The 16,718-nt window shown below is 39.3% G+C and overlaps 1 protein-coding gene across 1 annotated transcript in view; it reads right to left on the minus strand.

Moving 5' to 3' along the window:
- Nucleotides 1–2,692: 2,692 nt before the first annotated feature.
- LOC306871840 (kin of IRRE-like protein 1) overlaps nucleotides 2,693–16,718 on the minus strand; it is a 37,928-nt gene continuing 23,902 nt past the window's right edge. The window contains exons 3-15 of the mRNA XM_079420028.1: nucleotides 14,547–14,696; nucleotides 14,217–14,374; nucleotides 13,920–14,070; nucleotides 11,001–11,106; nucleotides 10,609–10,757; nucleotides 10,293–10,420; nucleotides 9,813–9,939; nucleotides 8,652–8,752; nucleotides 6,940–7,156; nucleotides 6,260–6,367; nucleotides 5,338–5,465; nucleotides 4,391–4,468; nucleotides 2,693–3,439 (exon numbers count right to left, since the gene is read on the minus strand). Coding sequence (XP_079276154.1) covers nucleotides 2,822–3,439; nucleotides 4,391–4,468; nucleotides 5,338–5,465; nucleotides 6,260–6,367; nucleotides 6,940–7,156; nucleotides 8,652–8,752; nucleotides 9,813–9,939; nucleotides 10,293–10,420; nucleotides 10,609–10,757; nucleotides 11,001–11,106; nucleotides 13,920–14,070; nucleotides 14,217–14,374; nucleotides 14,547–14,696 — 2,219 coding nt within the window. The 3' untranslated portion in view covers nucleotides 2,693–2,821. The remainder of the gene's footprint in view (nucleotides 3,440–4,390; nucleotides 4,469–5,337; nucleotides 5,466–6,259; nucleotides 6,368–6,939; nucleotides 7,157–8,651; nucleotides 8,753–9,812; nucleotides 9,940–10,292; nucleotides 10,421–10,608; nucleotides 10,758–11,000; nucleotides 11,107–13,919; nucleotides 14,071–14,216; nucleotides 14,375–14,546; nucleotides 14,697–16,718) is intronic.

A 16,718-nucleotide genomic window follows, 5' to 3' on the forward strand; every position in this document is an offset into this window, starting at 1 on the left:
GTCACATGTCCCACAAGATATTCCCCAGGCCATCAATATAAAGGATGAGAGATTGGCAGCTCAAGCAGGTTCATCAAGATATTTCTGGATCCTCCTCCTTGGTATCGTACTGGCTCCAACCAAGCTACTCATCATCCTCTTTGTACTGTACCGAGTCAGAAAGTACCATCGCTGTGGTGTTTGTCAACCTTCTTCACGCAATTGAAAACATAACAATACTGCATTTAAAGAGTGCATCACATTGGATGATGTAAAATAATACTTGAAATCGGAATTACACATGGGAAAGTATTTACAAGGCTCGTTCGAAATGTGGACGAAGACGAAAACTAGTCGCAGAGAGCGAGTACCTCACTGTTCAGAGGGATTGTCTTCATCCTCGTGTTTCTCCTTTGTCATCATTGCTTTGATAATGGCATCCTTCAAAACCCGTCATAGCCAAAGACCATCTCTGGTCAGCGTAAGGTAGTTTTTCGTAATTGGCGGAAAATACTTCAAGTCGTTTGGCACAAATATCAGGTGTGTGTCTGTGTGAATAAGTGAGTGAAAGACTTTCCGATCTCAAACTTCACATGAAATTCCTACAAGCGTTTCGCTCCTCAGGGGCGCGAGACGTTAAAAACCACTCTAGACCTTTGACCGTAAATTAGTTCCAATTTGATCTTTAAGACGAATGTGATAGCAGCCTGATCTTAGATCAGTATGGTTGAGTTTGGATACCTAAGGCTGGATCAGTTTAAGACCTTCACTGCTGTTCCCAACCCTCAAAAAAAGAAGAAGAAAAACTCAAGGTCACTCGCGACCGAATAAATTCGCAAACAACGATAACAAACAAATCTGCATATTTTCTTGTTCGTTGAGGTGAATATCACCCAAATAAAGACTGATACTCTAACGTTGAACCTTTGGTCCAGAATCACTTACAGAATTATGACAAAAAAAGAAGATTTTCGGTAATATTCGAAACATACAGAGAGAACGCTCTAGCCTAGTGTGCAAATGAGAGATTACATATCGATTATGAGGGTAATCTAAACTAGAATACTGGAATGCAGTGCAAACAATGACCCCACTACAAAAGCACCATGGAAAAGAGTGGGGCATTCCTGTATATGAATATGTATAGAGATTTATATATATATTCCATGGTTCTGAACTATTTGTAGGATATAGTGAACTAAATGGCTGTCGCTGACCATGTCTGAAAACAGTTAAATGGCTTCCTCAACTTGTCTCCGTCATAATGTTGAAATTTAAAGGGTAATGTGTTTTATTGCAAATGGCAAAAAAAGTGTTTTTTTAAATCTGCACAAATACAGCTGCTCTGCTAATGGATTAGCGTAACGCCAGTTGGTCGCTGTACTGGAAGGCTAGTAACCTGTTTAACGAGGTAGCTCAGAAAGCTGGATAGCCAGGTAGATGCTGATTTACACACAAAATAATAAAGAATCATCTAGTCTTAAAGTACGTTGCTTTGGTCATCAAGAGTATTGTACGAGTATTGTGTGTTCTTCATTTCCTTTGCCGAATGCAGACCTTCATTTGAAAATGAATGGAAAAATAAAGATATTTGGATATTTTGTGACATAGGTAACTGTGCACAGTGGGGTCTAAAAGCCTTCTTTTCTAATAATTTTCTAATAAATTGGCTAATTTTTTCAGTTGTTTGTGAATTACCAGATAAAAAAATCTTTTAAAAAATTTAATTCTTTATAAAAATGGGAAAGGAGTTATAAGATTTTATTCATTTATGTGACTTTTCCAGGTCTAGAAATCACACTTTTAAAATTGGGCTACCTTATACATTATCCATGTTTTTAAGGCAGCAGGAACCCTGGTTTTCCAATTTTTAGTAGGTTTATCATACTTTAATACATGCTTTGTCTTCTTTTAAAAATTCATTTAAGTCATCTTGAGACCCCTTGGAAGTCCCCTGGTTGAGAACCGTTGCTTTAATGGATTTAATTTTGGTAAACACATTATTACTATATTTAAATGCAACATACAGAATTCAACAGTTTGTCCAAAACATCTCCAGATTTTTCAACAGATGGTCCATGTTATCCAGCATGATTTAAGGACGTTTCAAAGAGCATCTTGGGGTTTAATGAAAGCAAGAAAATCTTTGGTAAAAAGTTCTTCTCATAATCAAAATTTACTTTTGATTAGTGACCTAATCATTTAGCTTTTCCTAAATGACCTAATCATTTAGCTTTTTACTTTTTTTTAATCCTGAAATTTTCAGTTTATGTCAAAATTTAAATAATAAAAAAAATATATATATTATTTGGGTGGTCCCAGACTTTTGGTCCCCACTGTACATTGTGCAATTTGTCATTAAATGCCCTTTAAACTAATCTAAGCTTAAGGAGAGAAGCTGAAGAAGCCATTGAAGAGAATTCCTACATGTACTGTATCTCACATGACCATCTCTGTCAGAGTCCACTGTTAAACAGACTAGAAGCCTATAAGAGGCACCCTTCATTTCTCAGGAATTACCTTTGTGATCATGCTTATTAAAAGCATTCAGGATTTAGTGAACGGTATAAAGATCTTAGATCTTTTCTAGACACCAGTCTTTCTTGATTGTGACTTTCGCTTTCAGCTCCTGGAGCTGAGAAATAAATGCCAAGACGCTCCTGCCCTGTCTCCCCTTCTCATTTCTCGGCCTCCGTTTACTCTGAGCTTCTCTTTGTTTGTTCACCCTCTGTCTTTATCTCTGTTTCATTCATTATTTCCGTCCTGTGTATTTGTGTGAGTGTGTGTACTTATATGGCCGATATCGGCGTAACTTATGTTACATACATGTGACGCTTCTCTTTTACACATGTGTCTGCATCCTCTGTGTGTGTCGGTGGGAATAATCGGAATGCTGGGAGGTGTAGGAGAACCGTGTGGAACTGCCGTATTTCCCAAGTCCAGTCTCTGGGGTTCCGGTTCCGCCTCCAGCGCCGACACTCGGCCCGACTCCGTACATCTCATACGCCGGCCCGCCTTCTAACGGGGCAAGGCTAGGCGGACCAAAACCCATCCGAAATGTCGGATAGTGCGGGTAGCCGTAATTTTCGTATCCGAGCTGAGCGGTAGAGTCCAAGAGGCTGCATTCAGCGGTGAAGTCGCTAGTCTGTGGGCCGGAACTGGGCGGAGGCTGCTGGGACTGTCCGGCACGGGTGAAAGTGTTGAATTGGGCATAGCTGTTGTGCGAGAGTCTGGAGGGAGGGCGAGGGTCGTAGCAGCCCGCTCGTGACCCCGGAGCCAAGCTGCTCGGTGTTCCCGGACCTGCCGTAGCTCCGGGAGCTCCTGAGCTACTGCTCACAACGGCCGCGGCGCCCCCTGGCTGTCCTGAGGTGCGATAGTCTGAATAGTGCATGGATCGGGAAGCGGGACGTCCCTCATCATGGGTGGAAGCTCGCACGTTGTAGTAGCCGTTTGTTGGGTCCTGCAAAAGACAACAGGCATGTTCAGCGTAGCTCTTATGTGTGAACACTCGATTTTAAGTACATTTTGTATATTTTAAATTCTAGGTAAAAACATGCATTGTAGTACTGCTGGTGTTTTATGATAAATGCTACAATCTAGAAGTAAAGATGCATTAAATTAATCAAAAGTAACTGTAAAGACATTGTTATAAAATGCTTCAAATAAATGCTGTCCTTTTGAATTTTCTACTCATCAAAGAATCCTAAAAAATGTGTCGAGGTTTTCACACAAAAAAGCAGCACATCTGGTTTAAAAATGTATAATAATAATAAATGTTACTTGAGCACCAAATCAGCATCATGTGACACTGACGACAGTAGTGTAATAATGTAGACTAGTAATGGCTACTGAAAATTCAGCTTTTTAAAACAAACCAAAAAACACAGCAAAGATATAAGACTTTCTTAACTGTCATTAAATAATTTCCCTTTATTTTGTGGAATGAACTACGAAGCATTGCAAATAATATTCAGACATACCTGATTTTAATGTACATTATTAATTAACTGAACTAACTGTAAACTACATTATATACTTTTTATTATAAATATAACATACCAAATATTGAAATTTTATAGCAAAATATTCATCCAGAAATATTAGCAAGACCGATTATTATCTATTATACTCTGATTGGTCGACAAATTATCATGTTTTGTTAAAAAATGTAGTGAAAAATCACACTTATGGATTCTACACCAGCATATCCCAACCAAAAACCATCTTGGACCTAATGCCTGGTCTTTTAATAAAGGTTAATAGGATGTGGCTAATTTTCTACAGAGAAATTAATAGGATTTTTACACATGGGACCCGACTGTTGAGGTCTATAGAAGCTGCATGCTTTAGTAAAACAAAGTCATATATCACTTATAGTAGTATGTGTAGAAGTATCGGTGTGTCTGTTCACCTTGAGCTCATAGTCCTGACGCGTGTCCAGCGTGTCACTGCGTAACTCCTGTTTGAGGTCAATGTCATCTTTAAAAGGCTGGGAGGAGGGAGAGAGGGTCACAGAAGGTAAAAACTAAACCATAAATGACAAGAGAGCAACCAAGAGGGGGAGAGAGTTGCAACGTAAGAGGGGAGAAAAACCAACAGGAGATAAGAGGAGGAGAAGAGAAGAAGGATATAAAGGAAGAGAGGGAGGTTGAGAGAGAAAAAGGATTAATTTTACAGCTTTGGAAATGTTATTTAAGAGGAAATACATTGGAGGAAGGTGATTAGTAATTAATTTTTTGTAAAAGATGTGTTAGGCAAGTTTAGGAAATTTAGTATCTGTTATTATATACAGAAAGCATTGTGTAACACAAGTGTTTTTAGGGACAATTTGTTCACAGATCAAATCTTGGGGTCGATAATTGTGCATTTCAGTGTTATCAATTAATTAGTGTCAATGTTAATAATAAAAAAGTGCATTTCAGAGCATTTCAGTGCTGTTGTATCATCTTCAGAAGATTCACAAGACAAGGCACAATCACCACTGGCAAAAGACACAACATTACATCAAGACACATTTTTACTTCATCTTAGCACAGTAATATTAATAATTAAAAATATAAATTTTATTAATAATGTAAATTATGTAACCCCCCTCCACACACACACACACACACGTTGTACAAAATAGTCCAGAATACATTATAAATTATAATACTGTTGATAAAACTTAGCTACCAAACTGTTCACAAGTTTAAATTTTTTTTTATGCTACACTGAATAATAAAAAAAACAAAAACAAAGTTTGTTTTCAGGATCAGTAATTTCTGAAATAATTCAACTATGCTGTTAAAAGCTTCAAGTCTCAAAGTTCCTCTACATCCTTCAGTTACTGTTGTGTGTGTTGTCAAAGTTACTCACAGAGTACATGGCCTTCACCATGCGTGTTGCAGTGGAGAGGCTCCCAGAGTCTTCCTCCAGACTGTGGGTCTCTTTGTTTATGGTCTCTACCTTGATATCTGGCTTGCCAAGTGTGACCCCTCGACGACCTGGAGAGTAAACATCCCAGAAAACATCTGATTCATCACCTTGCTTTTTGAAGTGTTTGTGGCTATTATTGATGTTCGTAAATATGGTTAAATATGCCCTTGGGTTTTGTGAGCATTTAGAGACACTTTTACTTCTACACTCTCAAAGACAAACTTTGCATGTCGACTCACTACTTCAGATTATTGTTGGATTAAAATTAGGTGATGTTTAGACAGACAGAGAAATTATTATAATGATATGAAATGCATAAAACAATATTTATAATAATATAACGAAATAATTTACATTACAGTTTCAAAGGTTTGGGGTCAGGAAATGTTTTCTTTTTTTTTTAAGTTTTATTCAGGAAGGAGGCATTACATTGATCAAAAGTAACAGTCAACAATGACTGAGACCTGAAAAAAAATTATCATAGGTCCTACAAAATATATTTATGTGTTCATCATCATTGATATTAAGAAATTAATATTTTTTGAGCTCTAAATCATGTTAGAATTATTTCTGAACAGTCATGTGCCACTGAAGACTGGAGTAATGACTTCTGAAAATTGAAGTAAACAACATTTTAAAATAAATTAAAATATTTTAAATTGTAATAATATTTCACAATATTACTGTATTTTTGATGAGCGTAAGCGAATTCTTTCAAAAACTTGAACTATTTTACTGACCTCAAACTTTTAAAAGATGCACTATAATTAATATTTTTTTAAATAGCTAATAATTGTGAAAAAATTAAGAAAAAAACTCAATATCATTTGAAGATTTGTATCAGTGGTCTTTGATAACTTACTTCCTTTGCGTTGCCGATACAAAAACAGCACTAATGCTAGCAAACACAGGATAAGCAGAATCGAACAGCCGACGGTGCCTCCTGCAATGATCCCCACTGGCACTATTTCTATGCCAATGAAAAAGACAAAGAGAAGGATTAGCACCACAATGCATTTTTCATTTTTGCCTTTAATAATTAGGACAGAAAATGATAGACAGGAAGAGGAAAGGAAAGAGGGAATGTTTTCAAGCAGACCAGACTCAATGTGTGCTATGAACATGTGCAATTAACCATTGCACTGTGGCTTTAATGTACCAGTATAACTGTACTCACATACTGTATATTAAACAGGGAGAGTACTCCTAACCTGAGTTGACGTGACCTGAAGCAGATTTAGGAGATTCCATTCAAGCTATTTATTATTGAAGACTGTGCTCTTTTACTTCAGTAGAGCACTCTACTCTAACTGTACTCTAAAGATGACGCAGTATACAGTGAATTTTTGAAGACATGAACTGTACAAAGTTTCATGACTAATGGACTAAACTGTACTTTATATATAAACACTTTCTTTGTTTGATGCCAGACTGACCACACAAATTATTTCAAGATCACAAATTCAACACAACTGAAAATCACATGAGATTCTCCTTATTTAGAAGTATCATATATGTGCATATGCAGGCACATATCCTCACCGGTCTCTTCCAGTGTGATGATCATGGTCCCAGGTCCGAATGAATTCCATGCAGTGCAGTTGTATGTGGACTGGAAGTCTGACTCCATGACGTTGTTGATGGTGAGGGTGGCCATCACCGCACCACCCTGTGTGGTCAGTTTGCTCTGTTCCACTGTGTATCGTTCTGATACGGTCCCCTTCTCTTTTTCCCACACATTTTCCTTCCATGCCCATACCTGGGACAAACACACAACAAACAAACACATGGTGTGAGAGATCACTCGCATGCACTTCACATTTAAATCTCCAGTATTTGTCAGCGATAGGATGCATTTTGGGGAATCTGCAGGAAGAAATGTGCAGGTTCAGGATGACACAGATAATTATTCTCTCTCTTTATATAAATAAATAAATAATTGTATATATACTTAAATCCTCAACATCCCAAAGGATCTGTTTATTTGCAGAAAGTAAAAACGAGATATACACATGGAAAATATACAACGATCTTCATTTGGATCCACAAAATGCTTCAGTCACTTATCTTCCTGGGCTCCACATGAAAATATAAAAATACATAAAAATATAAAACAATTTATAATATAATAATAATAAAAACATACTGTGTTGTTTTTTTATTTTTTAATATTTCAATTATGAAATTACATTTCATAATTATTTCACAATTATTTAAATTACATTTTAAAATAGAAACCAATTATTTCAATAACTTTACAGCTTCTACTGTATTTTTTATCAAATAAATGCAGACTTCTTTTAAAAACATTTAAAATAAAAAAATAAAAAATAATTTTTGACTGTGTAAAAGAATTTTGTACAAAGGAAAAGAATTTAAATTCTATCAAGTAATGGCTGAGAAATGAATAGCATAAAATTAAACTAAAAATATCTGCAGTGGCAGGTCCTGCAAGAAGCAAATGGACCGAAAATAATACCGTACAGTACAACATAATATGTACATTTCATACAGGAGTGAAAAAAGAAATCCTTTATAAATATTTAGGATTTAAAAAGCATATCCGAGTGCATAAAATGCTCCTGAACTGTATCTGCTTCACATTGCCCGCATGAACACATATTTCACACCGTCAATGGGATAAATGGCCTTTCTGTGCTGAAACATGGGGCTGGATAATGGTGAGAAAGCACCAGTTCTTCTTTCAAAACCACTAAAACTGTTGCATTATTCATGCAGAGCTGTGAGAATATTTAAAAATGCATACCTCCACATGTTCATGGCAAGCTTCCATTTACCTCACAGACCAAGACATTTGAAAAGGCTACAGCATTAAAAGAACAACTTCTCTGTTCCCATATTTCATATTTCATAAATCTCATCCTGGAGATGCATCAGGAATGAGCTGCGCGTCATTTTAAATTAGAATCACTTGTAGTTTCAGAGGAGAGATGCGTCTGAAAGTAGCTGCATATATGCAGCACAGCAGAAGCATCTACAGCAGCAGTGTGTTACTTTGGGTTCAGGCCTAGTTTGAGTTAGTCTTAAACTAAAAACTCAAGAAACTGGTTTAAGATGAGCTCATCTGGTTTCTCAGATATTTTGAAACCAGCTTTTCCGTGGGTATCCAGATGGTGAATAATAAGAAAACAGTCAAATATCAGTTATTCAATTTTTTTAGGAATCTTTACATTCTGTACATTTCTGTGGAAAATAGGATAAATGTAAATGCAAGCAATTGTAATGTAACTTACGATCTTGTCAGGAGGAGGGGTGCTGGCAATGTAACACTTGACTTCCCCTCTCTCCCCTCGAACTGCATACTGGACCGGTTCGCTTGAGATGATGGGTGGACCTGCTCAAAAAACAAAAAGCATAAACAACAGAAACTACTGTATATTATCAGAAAAACTGCTTAAAAAACATATACTATTACGCAGCTGATATTGGTGGCTCTTAACTGGTTTTGCTTTAAGCAGTGTTATTTTAATATCACTGAGATGCTTTTTGAGTTTCTGTTTACTTTTTTTTATTAGTTTGCTTTATTTATAAGCTGTTTTTGTTTTGTTTTTTAATGTCTATATAGTTTAGATTTTTTAGATTGAATTATTTTACTACATTGTTAAGCTAAATGTTGCCTTGAGAGTTTTTTAATATTTTATTTTATTTCAGTTCAAGTTTATATTTCAAATAACAAAAGCTTTTATAGTTTTAGTTGGCTACAGTTTTAGTTGATCTGTAGTTGGATTTTTTTATTTTTTTTACCTAGCTTTTTTGACCCAGAACTGAATTTGAATGTACAAACAACAACAACTAAAAACTGAAATGTATTGATATCATACTTTCTGTTCTCATAAAGGGATGTCATACAGCCTCTCTAAGCTGCCATCTGTCTTATTTGGCTAGCTTCTACCAAATTACAGATTAATTTCCACCAAAATACTGTTTGAGGATGCATGAACTTTGACATCACCAAGAAATGTGTTGTCTCTTCCCCTTTAAATCTTGGTAAGCTTATTTATTATGTTATTTTAACTAAATACAATTATACTATTAGTTGCATTTTACTATTTGCATTTAACATGCTTTTCCCCCTAGAGTCAATTACCTATTCTTTTGGATTGTGACCCAACAGTTGGGTCGATTACAGTGATGGTAAAATCATCTGCTCAAATCAAACCCTTCTAAGTTTCAAAATAGGTCCAAGTGACCTAATATTAAAGACCTGAATATGTAATAATGATTGGCGAAACATCCATGCATAAGGGTTAATTAGTAACTTAATCAAAGCTTGATTAATCACTAAATGCAAAACTCACATTGAGCTAAATATAGTTAAATACCTTGAAAGCTGCATGGTTTTAAAAAGTGTTTTATTATTTCTTAGCACAATAAGATAAAAGAGCTGTACTGACCGTTGACAGTGAGTGTGACCTCTGTCTCGCCGACTCCGATCCTAGGCACGATGGCCTTACACACATACTGACCAGCATCTGCCTGACTAACGGACTTCAGATAGAGCTGGTTATTATTACTCAAAACCTGTGCATAAGAGAGGGAGAGAGACAGAGGGAGGAAAAAAAGTCAAAAATGCTATAAAACCTGTTCACTGTAGACTCTAAAAAGATACAAATGGAACAAAGGATTGAAGCTTCAACATCAAAACACAGTTGGAAGATAAATATGGAAGAGAAGCAGAGCCAAGAAAAGAAGGACACATATGGAGAACACTCACTGAAGAGAGATAAAGTCAGAGGGAAAATGTCATAGACCAAAAAAAAGTAAACTGTAGAGACAAATGGATAGCCTATATCTTAGTAAGAGAAAGGAAAGAAAGAACTGAACATGTAATAGGAAGGAGCTTTCACTAAACAGATCCACAGGCAGATAATCACCATGCTTGAACCCTTTTTTGTCCAGGTTAGTGTGAGGGGAGGATTTCCCGCCCACTTGCAATTCAAAGTGACGTCTGAGTCTACATCCACCGTTACTGGTTTAGGCTCCACAACCAGGATAGGGCCAACTGCATGAAACAGAGATTAAAAAAGATCAGGTTTTTGCATTTAATATGATTATTTATATGACAGCTATGATTAGTACCTCCCTATACCGACAAATTCAACAAGCGATGTAGATGCAGTAGATAGATAGATAGATAGATAGATAGATAGATAGATAGATAGATAGATAGATAGATAGATAGATACTCACAGTGGACATCGACGAGTATGCTGACGTTTGTGCTGCCCACAGCATTGAACACTTGGCAGGACACAGGCTCAGTGAAGAAAGAATGATCAGCCTTGGTGACAAAAACACTCTCTCTCGCCCCCTGTATGACCACACCTCCCTTTGCCCACCTAGCAAAGCCAAAAAGAACCAATCAGTAACGCATAAGCAGATATATGAAGAGAAACCCATGAAGCATGCACAGAAAGGAATTCAAGGGTACAACTGTCGTAACAGAAAATAATTGAAGATATATGGGGCTTAATACTACTTAAAGGATGACTTTATCTACCTGATAAAACAAGTCATTAATTTTTCATCTCACTGAATATAAAAGGAACCACTTTAGGCATCACATTTAGTAAGAGACATACTTATAACCCATAATAAGTGGGTTGGCAGTAGCTTGACAGGTGAAGGTCACTCTCTCTCCTTCCAATACGGACCGAGGCTCAATGGATAACGTCACCACCGGTGGGTCTGCAAAGAGCATTCAGAATACATAATAAAGCCATAGACATTCATTAGACCAAAGGCAAGTTGAAGGACTGACGGTAAGGAGCTGGAGTGGACGTGGAAGTCAACGCAAGGGAAACTACTAATATACACCAGAACGTAGATGAATGTCACGGTTCCTCCTAATGGTTCATGCCATCATTTTAAAGGGGTTTTAACCTTTTAGAAGGTTTTCATGTGCTATACTTTGTAAAGATGCTTTAGTACAGTTTGTACCATATTGTGTGCTCACGGTGTGTGTGTGTTCACTGCTGTGTGTAGGAGGACTGCCGCACCCGTTAGACGGCTGACGGGCCAGCTCCGGGGGCCCAGGAGTAGGATGAAGCCGCTGGAAGAAGCCGCCGCCACTCGCTCCCGGACCCGAGAGGGAAGCGTGTGCGGCCACCGGACTCCGCCCCTTCCCTGGACCCTTCCTTTGCGAACACTGCCCTCCTTCACTAACCCCGTAGCACGACGAGGACACCAGATCCCCTGTTTATTTTGGACACTTTTTCCCCTTGGACACTATTTTTGTTGATTATTGTTTAATAAAAACCTCTCCGAGGCCTGACGCCACGCCCACTGTGTCTGTCGTTTGCTCCTCCCGCTACAATATATATATACATACAGTGGGTACGGTAAGTATTCAGACCCCCTTAAATTTTTCACTCTTTGTTATATTGCAGCCATTTGCTAAAATCATTTCATTTTTTTTTCTCATTAATGTACACACAGCACCCCATATTGACAGAAAAACACAGAATTGTTGACATTTTTGCAGATTTATTAAAAAAGAAAAACTGAAATATCACATGGTCCGAAGTATTCAGAGCCTTTGCTCAGTATTTAGTAGAAGCACCCTTTTGATCTAATACAGCCATGAGTCTTTTTGGGAAAGATGCAACAAGTTTTTCACACCTGGATTTGGGGATCCTCTGCCATTCCTCCTTGCAGATCCTCTCCAGTTCTGTCAGGTTGGATGGTAAACGTTGGTGGACAGCCATTTTTAGGTCTCTCCAGAGATGCTCAATTGGGTTTAAGTCAGGGCTCTGGCTGGGCCATTCAAGAACAGTCACAGAGTTGTTGTGAAGCCACTCCTTCGTTATTTTAGCTGTGTGTTTAGGGTCATTGTCTTGTTGGAAGGTAAACCTTCGGCCCAGTCCTGAGCACTCTGGAGAAGGTTTTCGTCCAGGATATCCCTGTACTTGGCCGCATTCATCTTTCCCTCGATTGCAACCAGTCATCCTGTCCCTGCAGCTGAAAAACACCCCCACAGAATGATGCTGCCACCACCATGCTTCACTGTTGGGACTGTATTGGACAGGTGATGAGCAGTGCCTGGTTTTCTCCACACATACCGCTTAGAATTAAGGCCAAAAAGTTCTATCTTGGTCTCATCAGACCAGATAATCTGATTTCTCACCATTTTGTGGTCCTTCAGGTGTTTTTTTGTGTCTTGCACTGAGGAGAGGCTTCCGTCGGGCCACTCTGCCATAAAGCCCTGACTGGTGGAGGGCTGCAGTGATGGTTGACTTTCTACAACTTTCTCCCATCTCCCGACTGCATCTCTGGAGGTCAGCCACAGTGATCTTTGGGTTCTTCTTTACCTCTCTCACCAAGGCTCTTCTCCCCCGATAGCTCAGTTTGGCCGGACGGCCAGCTCTAAGAAGGGTTCTGGTCGTCCCAAACGTCATCCATTTAAGGATTATGGAGGCCACTGTGCTCTTAGGAACCTTAAGTGCAGCAGAACTTTTTTTGTAACCTTGGCCAGATCTGTGCCTTGCCACAATTCTGTCTCTGAGCTCTTCCTTTGACCTCATGATTCTCATTTGCTCTGACATGCACTGTGAGCTGTAAGGTCTTATATAGACAGGTGTGTGGCTTTCCTAATCAAGTCCAGTCAGTATAATCAAACACAGCTGGACTCAAATGAAGGTGTAGAGCCATCTCAAGGATGATCCGAAGAAATGGACAGCACCTGAGTTAAATATATGAGTGTCACAGCAAAGGGACTGAATACTTAGGACCATGTGATATTTCAGTTTTTCTTTTTTAATAAATCTGCAAAAATGTCAACAATTCTGTGTTTTTCTGTCAATATGGGGTGCTGTGCGTACATTAATGAGGAAAAAAAAATAAACTTAAATGATTTTAGCAAATGGCTGCAATATAACAGAGTGAAAAATTTAAGGGGGTCTGAATACTTTTCGTACCCACTGTGTGTGTGTATATATATATATATATATATATATATATATATATATATATATATATATATATATTGTGACGAGCATCCCAAGTTCTCATCAGCGTTGCCCTGGAAACGCACTCGGAACACCTGCACCCACTCATCAAGGCTGAAGCGGCCGCACCTGCTCCCCATTTGCCCGCGACCAGATAAGCCGCGTGAGGCCAGGAGACAGGGAGAAACCTCTCCGCTTCAGCTAAGAAACTAACTGGCTACCTCTCCGTTCTCTTTTTTTCCAGACACGAGCGTTTGAGCGACCCAGCCTGCACCCTGCACCGCGCCGGTCCACCACACCTCAGAATCACACGGAGAGCACCCAGAGCACCTCAGCACTTACCTTCACCTCTCACTGCTTCAATTGTGAATAAATCCACCCTCCGGGGTATTTATTTGAGCCCTCCTTGTCGTGTGATTCTTCCACCCCGCCACACTATATATATATTGATATTCATTATATAAAATAAATATATTGGCACCACTGGCTTCCTCAATGGCTCTTTTCCCTTTCCTCATAAATGTTACTGAAGCTGGAAAGGGTTTTTAGACTTACGGTGCACGTCGAGGGTGACAGTGGCCCGTTTGCCCATCGGCACGGCCAGGTTAGTAGTGACACAGGTGAAGTTCTTCCCCGTGTCTGTATCTACTGGTGAAATTTGTAGGTAACTGCGTGTGGTCACACGTTTCCTGTCTGGAAGCAACTCCTGCATAGCAAAAAGACACAGAGCATATCAATACCTCTGTGCTTAAGTACGTAAGCTATTACATACCTACAAACTCATATATGTTTTGCTTTATTTACATTTAAATAATTTACATTTACATTTACTCTCATGAGTGTGTGTCTCACCGTGGTGCTGACGGCCCCCTCTATCGGCAGGCCGTCTTTCTGCCACTCTATGACAGAGGTGGGTTTGGCTCCGCGGGACAAGCAGCTCATGTTGTATGGGACCCCTGCTGTGAGGAGGATCTCCGGGGCCCCCTCAATCACCGGCTCATCGGGAGGAACTACACACACAAACACATATGGAGTTAAATTATTAATAGCAACATCTCATAAATCCATTCATTTCATAACACATTAACCCCTTCATTCCATCACAGTAAACATCTAAACCAGCAAGCCTTTAGCTTGCACTGACCATTCAGATTCTCTTCTAAGCAAACACACAGCACTCACTGAGGACGGTGAGTTTGGCCCGTCGTGAGCGCAGCGCTGCCTCCGTGGCCTGGCACTCATAGAGAGAGTCGTCTGAGAGTTCAGCAGCTGAGATCTCCAAATTATACTGCCCAACATCCACCAGCCGCAACACTCGATACCGCGGCCAGGCTGCAAGAGACATGCACATACAGACCACAACTCGCCACTTTTAGTGATAATTTGGAGATAGACAGTCTTCCAAAGTAGTTTTAATTTTAACTTGAGCATGACGGTTTTAGAATGTCATATCACATGAAAGACACTGCACGTGCAAGAAGTGATGTGACCCAATGGTGAAAGATGTTCATCTAGCACATGATTACACAGAAAAACTATGGAAAAGAGCACAGTGAAATAAAAAAAGGTCTGTGTGGATTGCCCCTTAAAGTGCTGCTATGTGGTTTCTAGTGTGATGCTATGTTTTTGGGGGGTGTTTGTGAAAAAAGCCTAACCTTAAATCGCATATTTTTGTCTCTAGAAATCTACAGATTTTTTTTTCATCCACTTTGCTCGGACAAGAAATAGCACACTTCTCAACAACAAACCTCTTGATTTGTGGTATCAATCATATCAGCTTCAAAAATGGTGTGAGACAAAACGCACGCTTGATTTACTTACAGTTATGAGATTTGAAAAGAAATAAACTCTTTACTAAGAGATCTGAAAGTTGAAGAAAAAAAAAACTTGCTCTAAGCAATAGTAACAGTGACATTCGCGTACTATCAAGGAAAAAATGAGCGTGCAGTGCAGTGAGGTTTTCCACCACTGAGTGGTAGTAGAGTTTGCCTGATATATGCTAACGCTATGACATGGACATTTCCAGCTTCTGTTGCAAGAGAAATGACAAAAATTCTGCTGTGAATTACATCACGCATTCCCCAACCCACACAGCCCTCTCTACTGTGGGATTGAGTTATCAGTGTGTGCTGCGCTCATGTATTTCTGCGTGTGCACATTTGTGTACGTGTGTGTGTGATTGCAGGATTTGTTCACATGTTTTTATATGAAAGCCACTGGGACAAACCAGTGAAGCATTACAGTGTAAATACAACTACACTGAGTCAAACTGAGAGAGCGAGAGAGAGCAATGTTCCTCGTGGCTTTTAATGAATCTGGCAAATGCAGCAAATGTAGTTTATCAGGTCCACATTTATCTATTTATAATGGCAGAGGTTAAAAATACCACATCCTGCCCTCACTGTTCTCATGAAAGTCCACAAGGAGTGAGAAAAGATGAGCTAATGGAGCAGAAAGCAAAAGAGCAAAGGGGAAGAGAGGACAAAAGTGAGACAGAAAACAAGCAAACAGGGAAACACGGAAAACAGCAACGAGAAAGATGACAGTTGAAATTGAAGGATCGTATATAGGAAAAAAGAAAAGAAGGAAAGAAATACACACATTCCTAGATTTTGTGAAGAAAAAGTGTTCTTGAGCGATTGCTAAGGTGATCTGGTTACATTGTAGTGTGTTGTTATGTGGTTGCTAACACAACCTTGTCTTGGGGGAGGGGGGGTTAGAGTTTGACCAAATTATAAGTTTTTCACTGGAAATATCGGTTATCGGCATAAGCCCATACCGATAGTCTTTACGGTTTGCATCTGTTGCTGGAATGGATGAGCAGACGACCAGACGACGGAGTTCCCGAAACTATCTGTCACTGCGGATCCCCTCGATGAGCTGGTCAGCGCTCTTCGAACTGCTCTCTCTCCGGTCACACACCCTCAGTCTGCCTCTGCCAGTCCCATGGCCATGCCTGCAAACTATTCGGGTAAGGCAGTTGAATGGAGCGTTTTTTTACTCCAAGTTTCACTCTACATAGAGATGCAATCCCATAAATTTTCCAGCGAATGGGCTAAAGTTGCCTTCCTGATCTCCCTGCTAACCGGATGGGCATTGCTCTGGGCATGAGCCATCTGGAACTCACAGACCACTATAATTAACTCTTTCGATGCTTTCTCTTCCCACTTCAAGGAGGTCTTTGGCCTATCCACCACCTCGCTCTCCATTGCCGACCAACTCATCCGTCTCCGTCAGGGAGATTCTTCGGCCAGTGACTATACTCTGCAGTTCTGGACTTTGGCGGCATCGTGTGAATGGAACTGTCAGTCTGGAGAGCTTTATGCAGAATGCCGTGAAGATCTCCCAACATCT

Source organism: Barbus barbus, assembly GCF_936440315.1.
Source record: "Barbus barbus genome assembly, chromosome: 1".
NCBI classification, from domain to species: domain Eukaryota; kingdom Metazoa; phylum Chordata; class Actinopteri; order Cypriniformes; family Cyprinidae; genus Barbus; species Barbus barbus.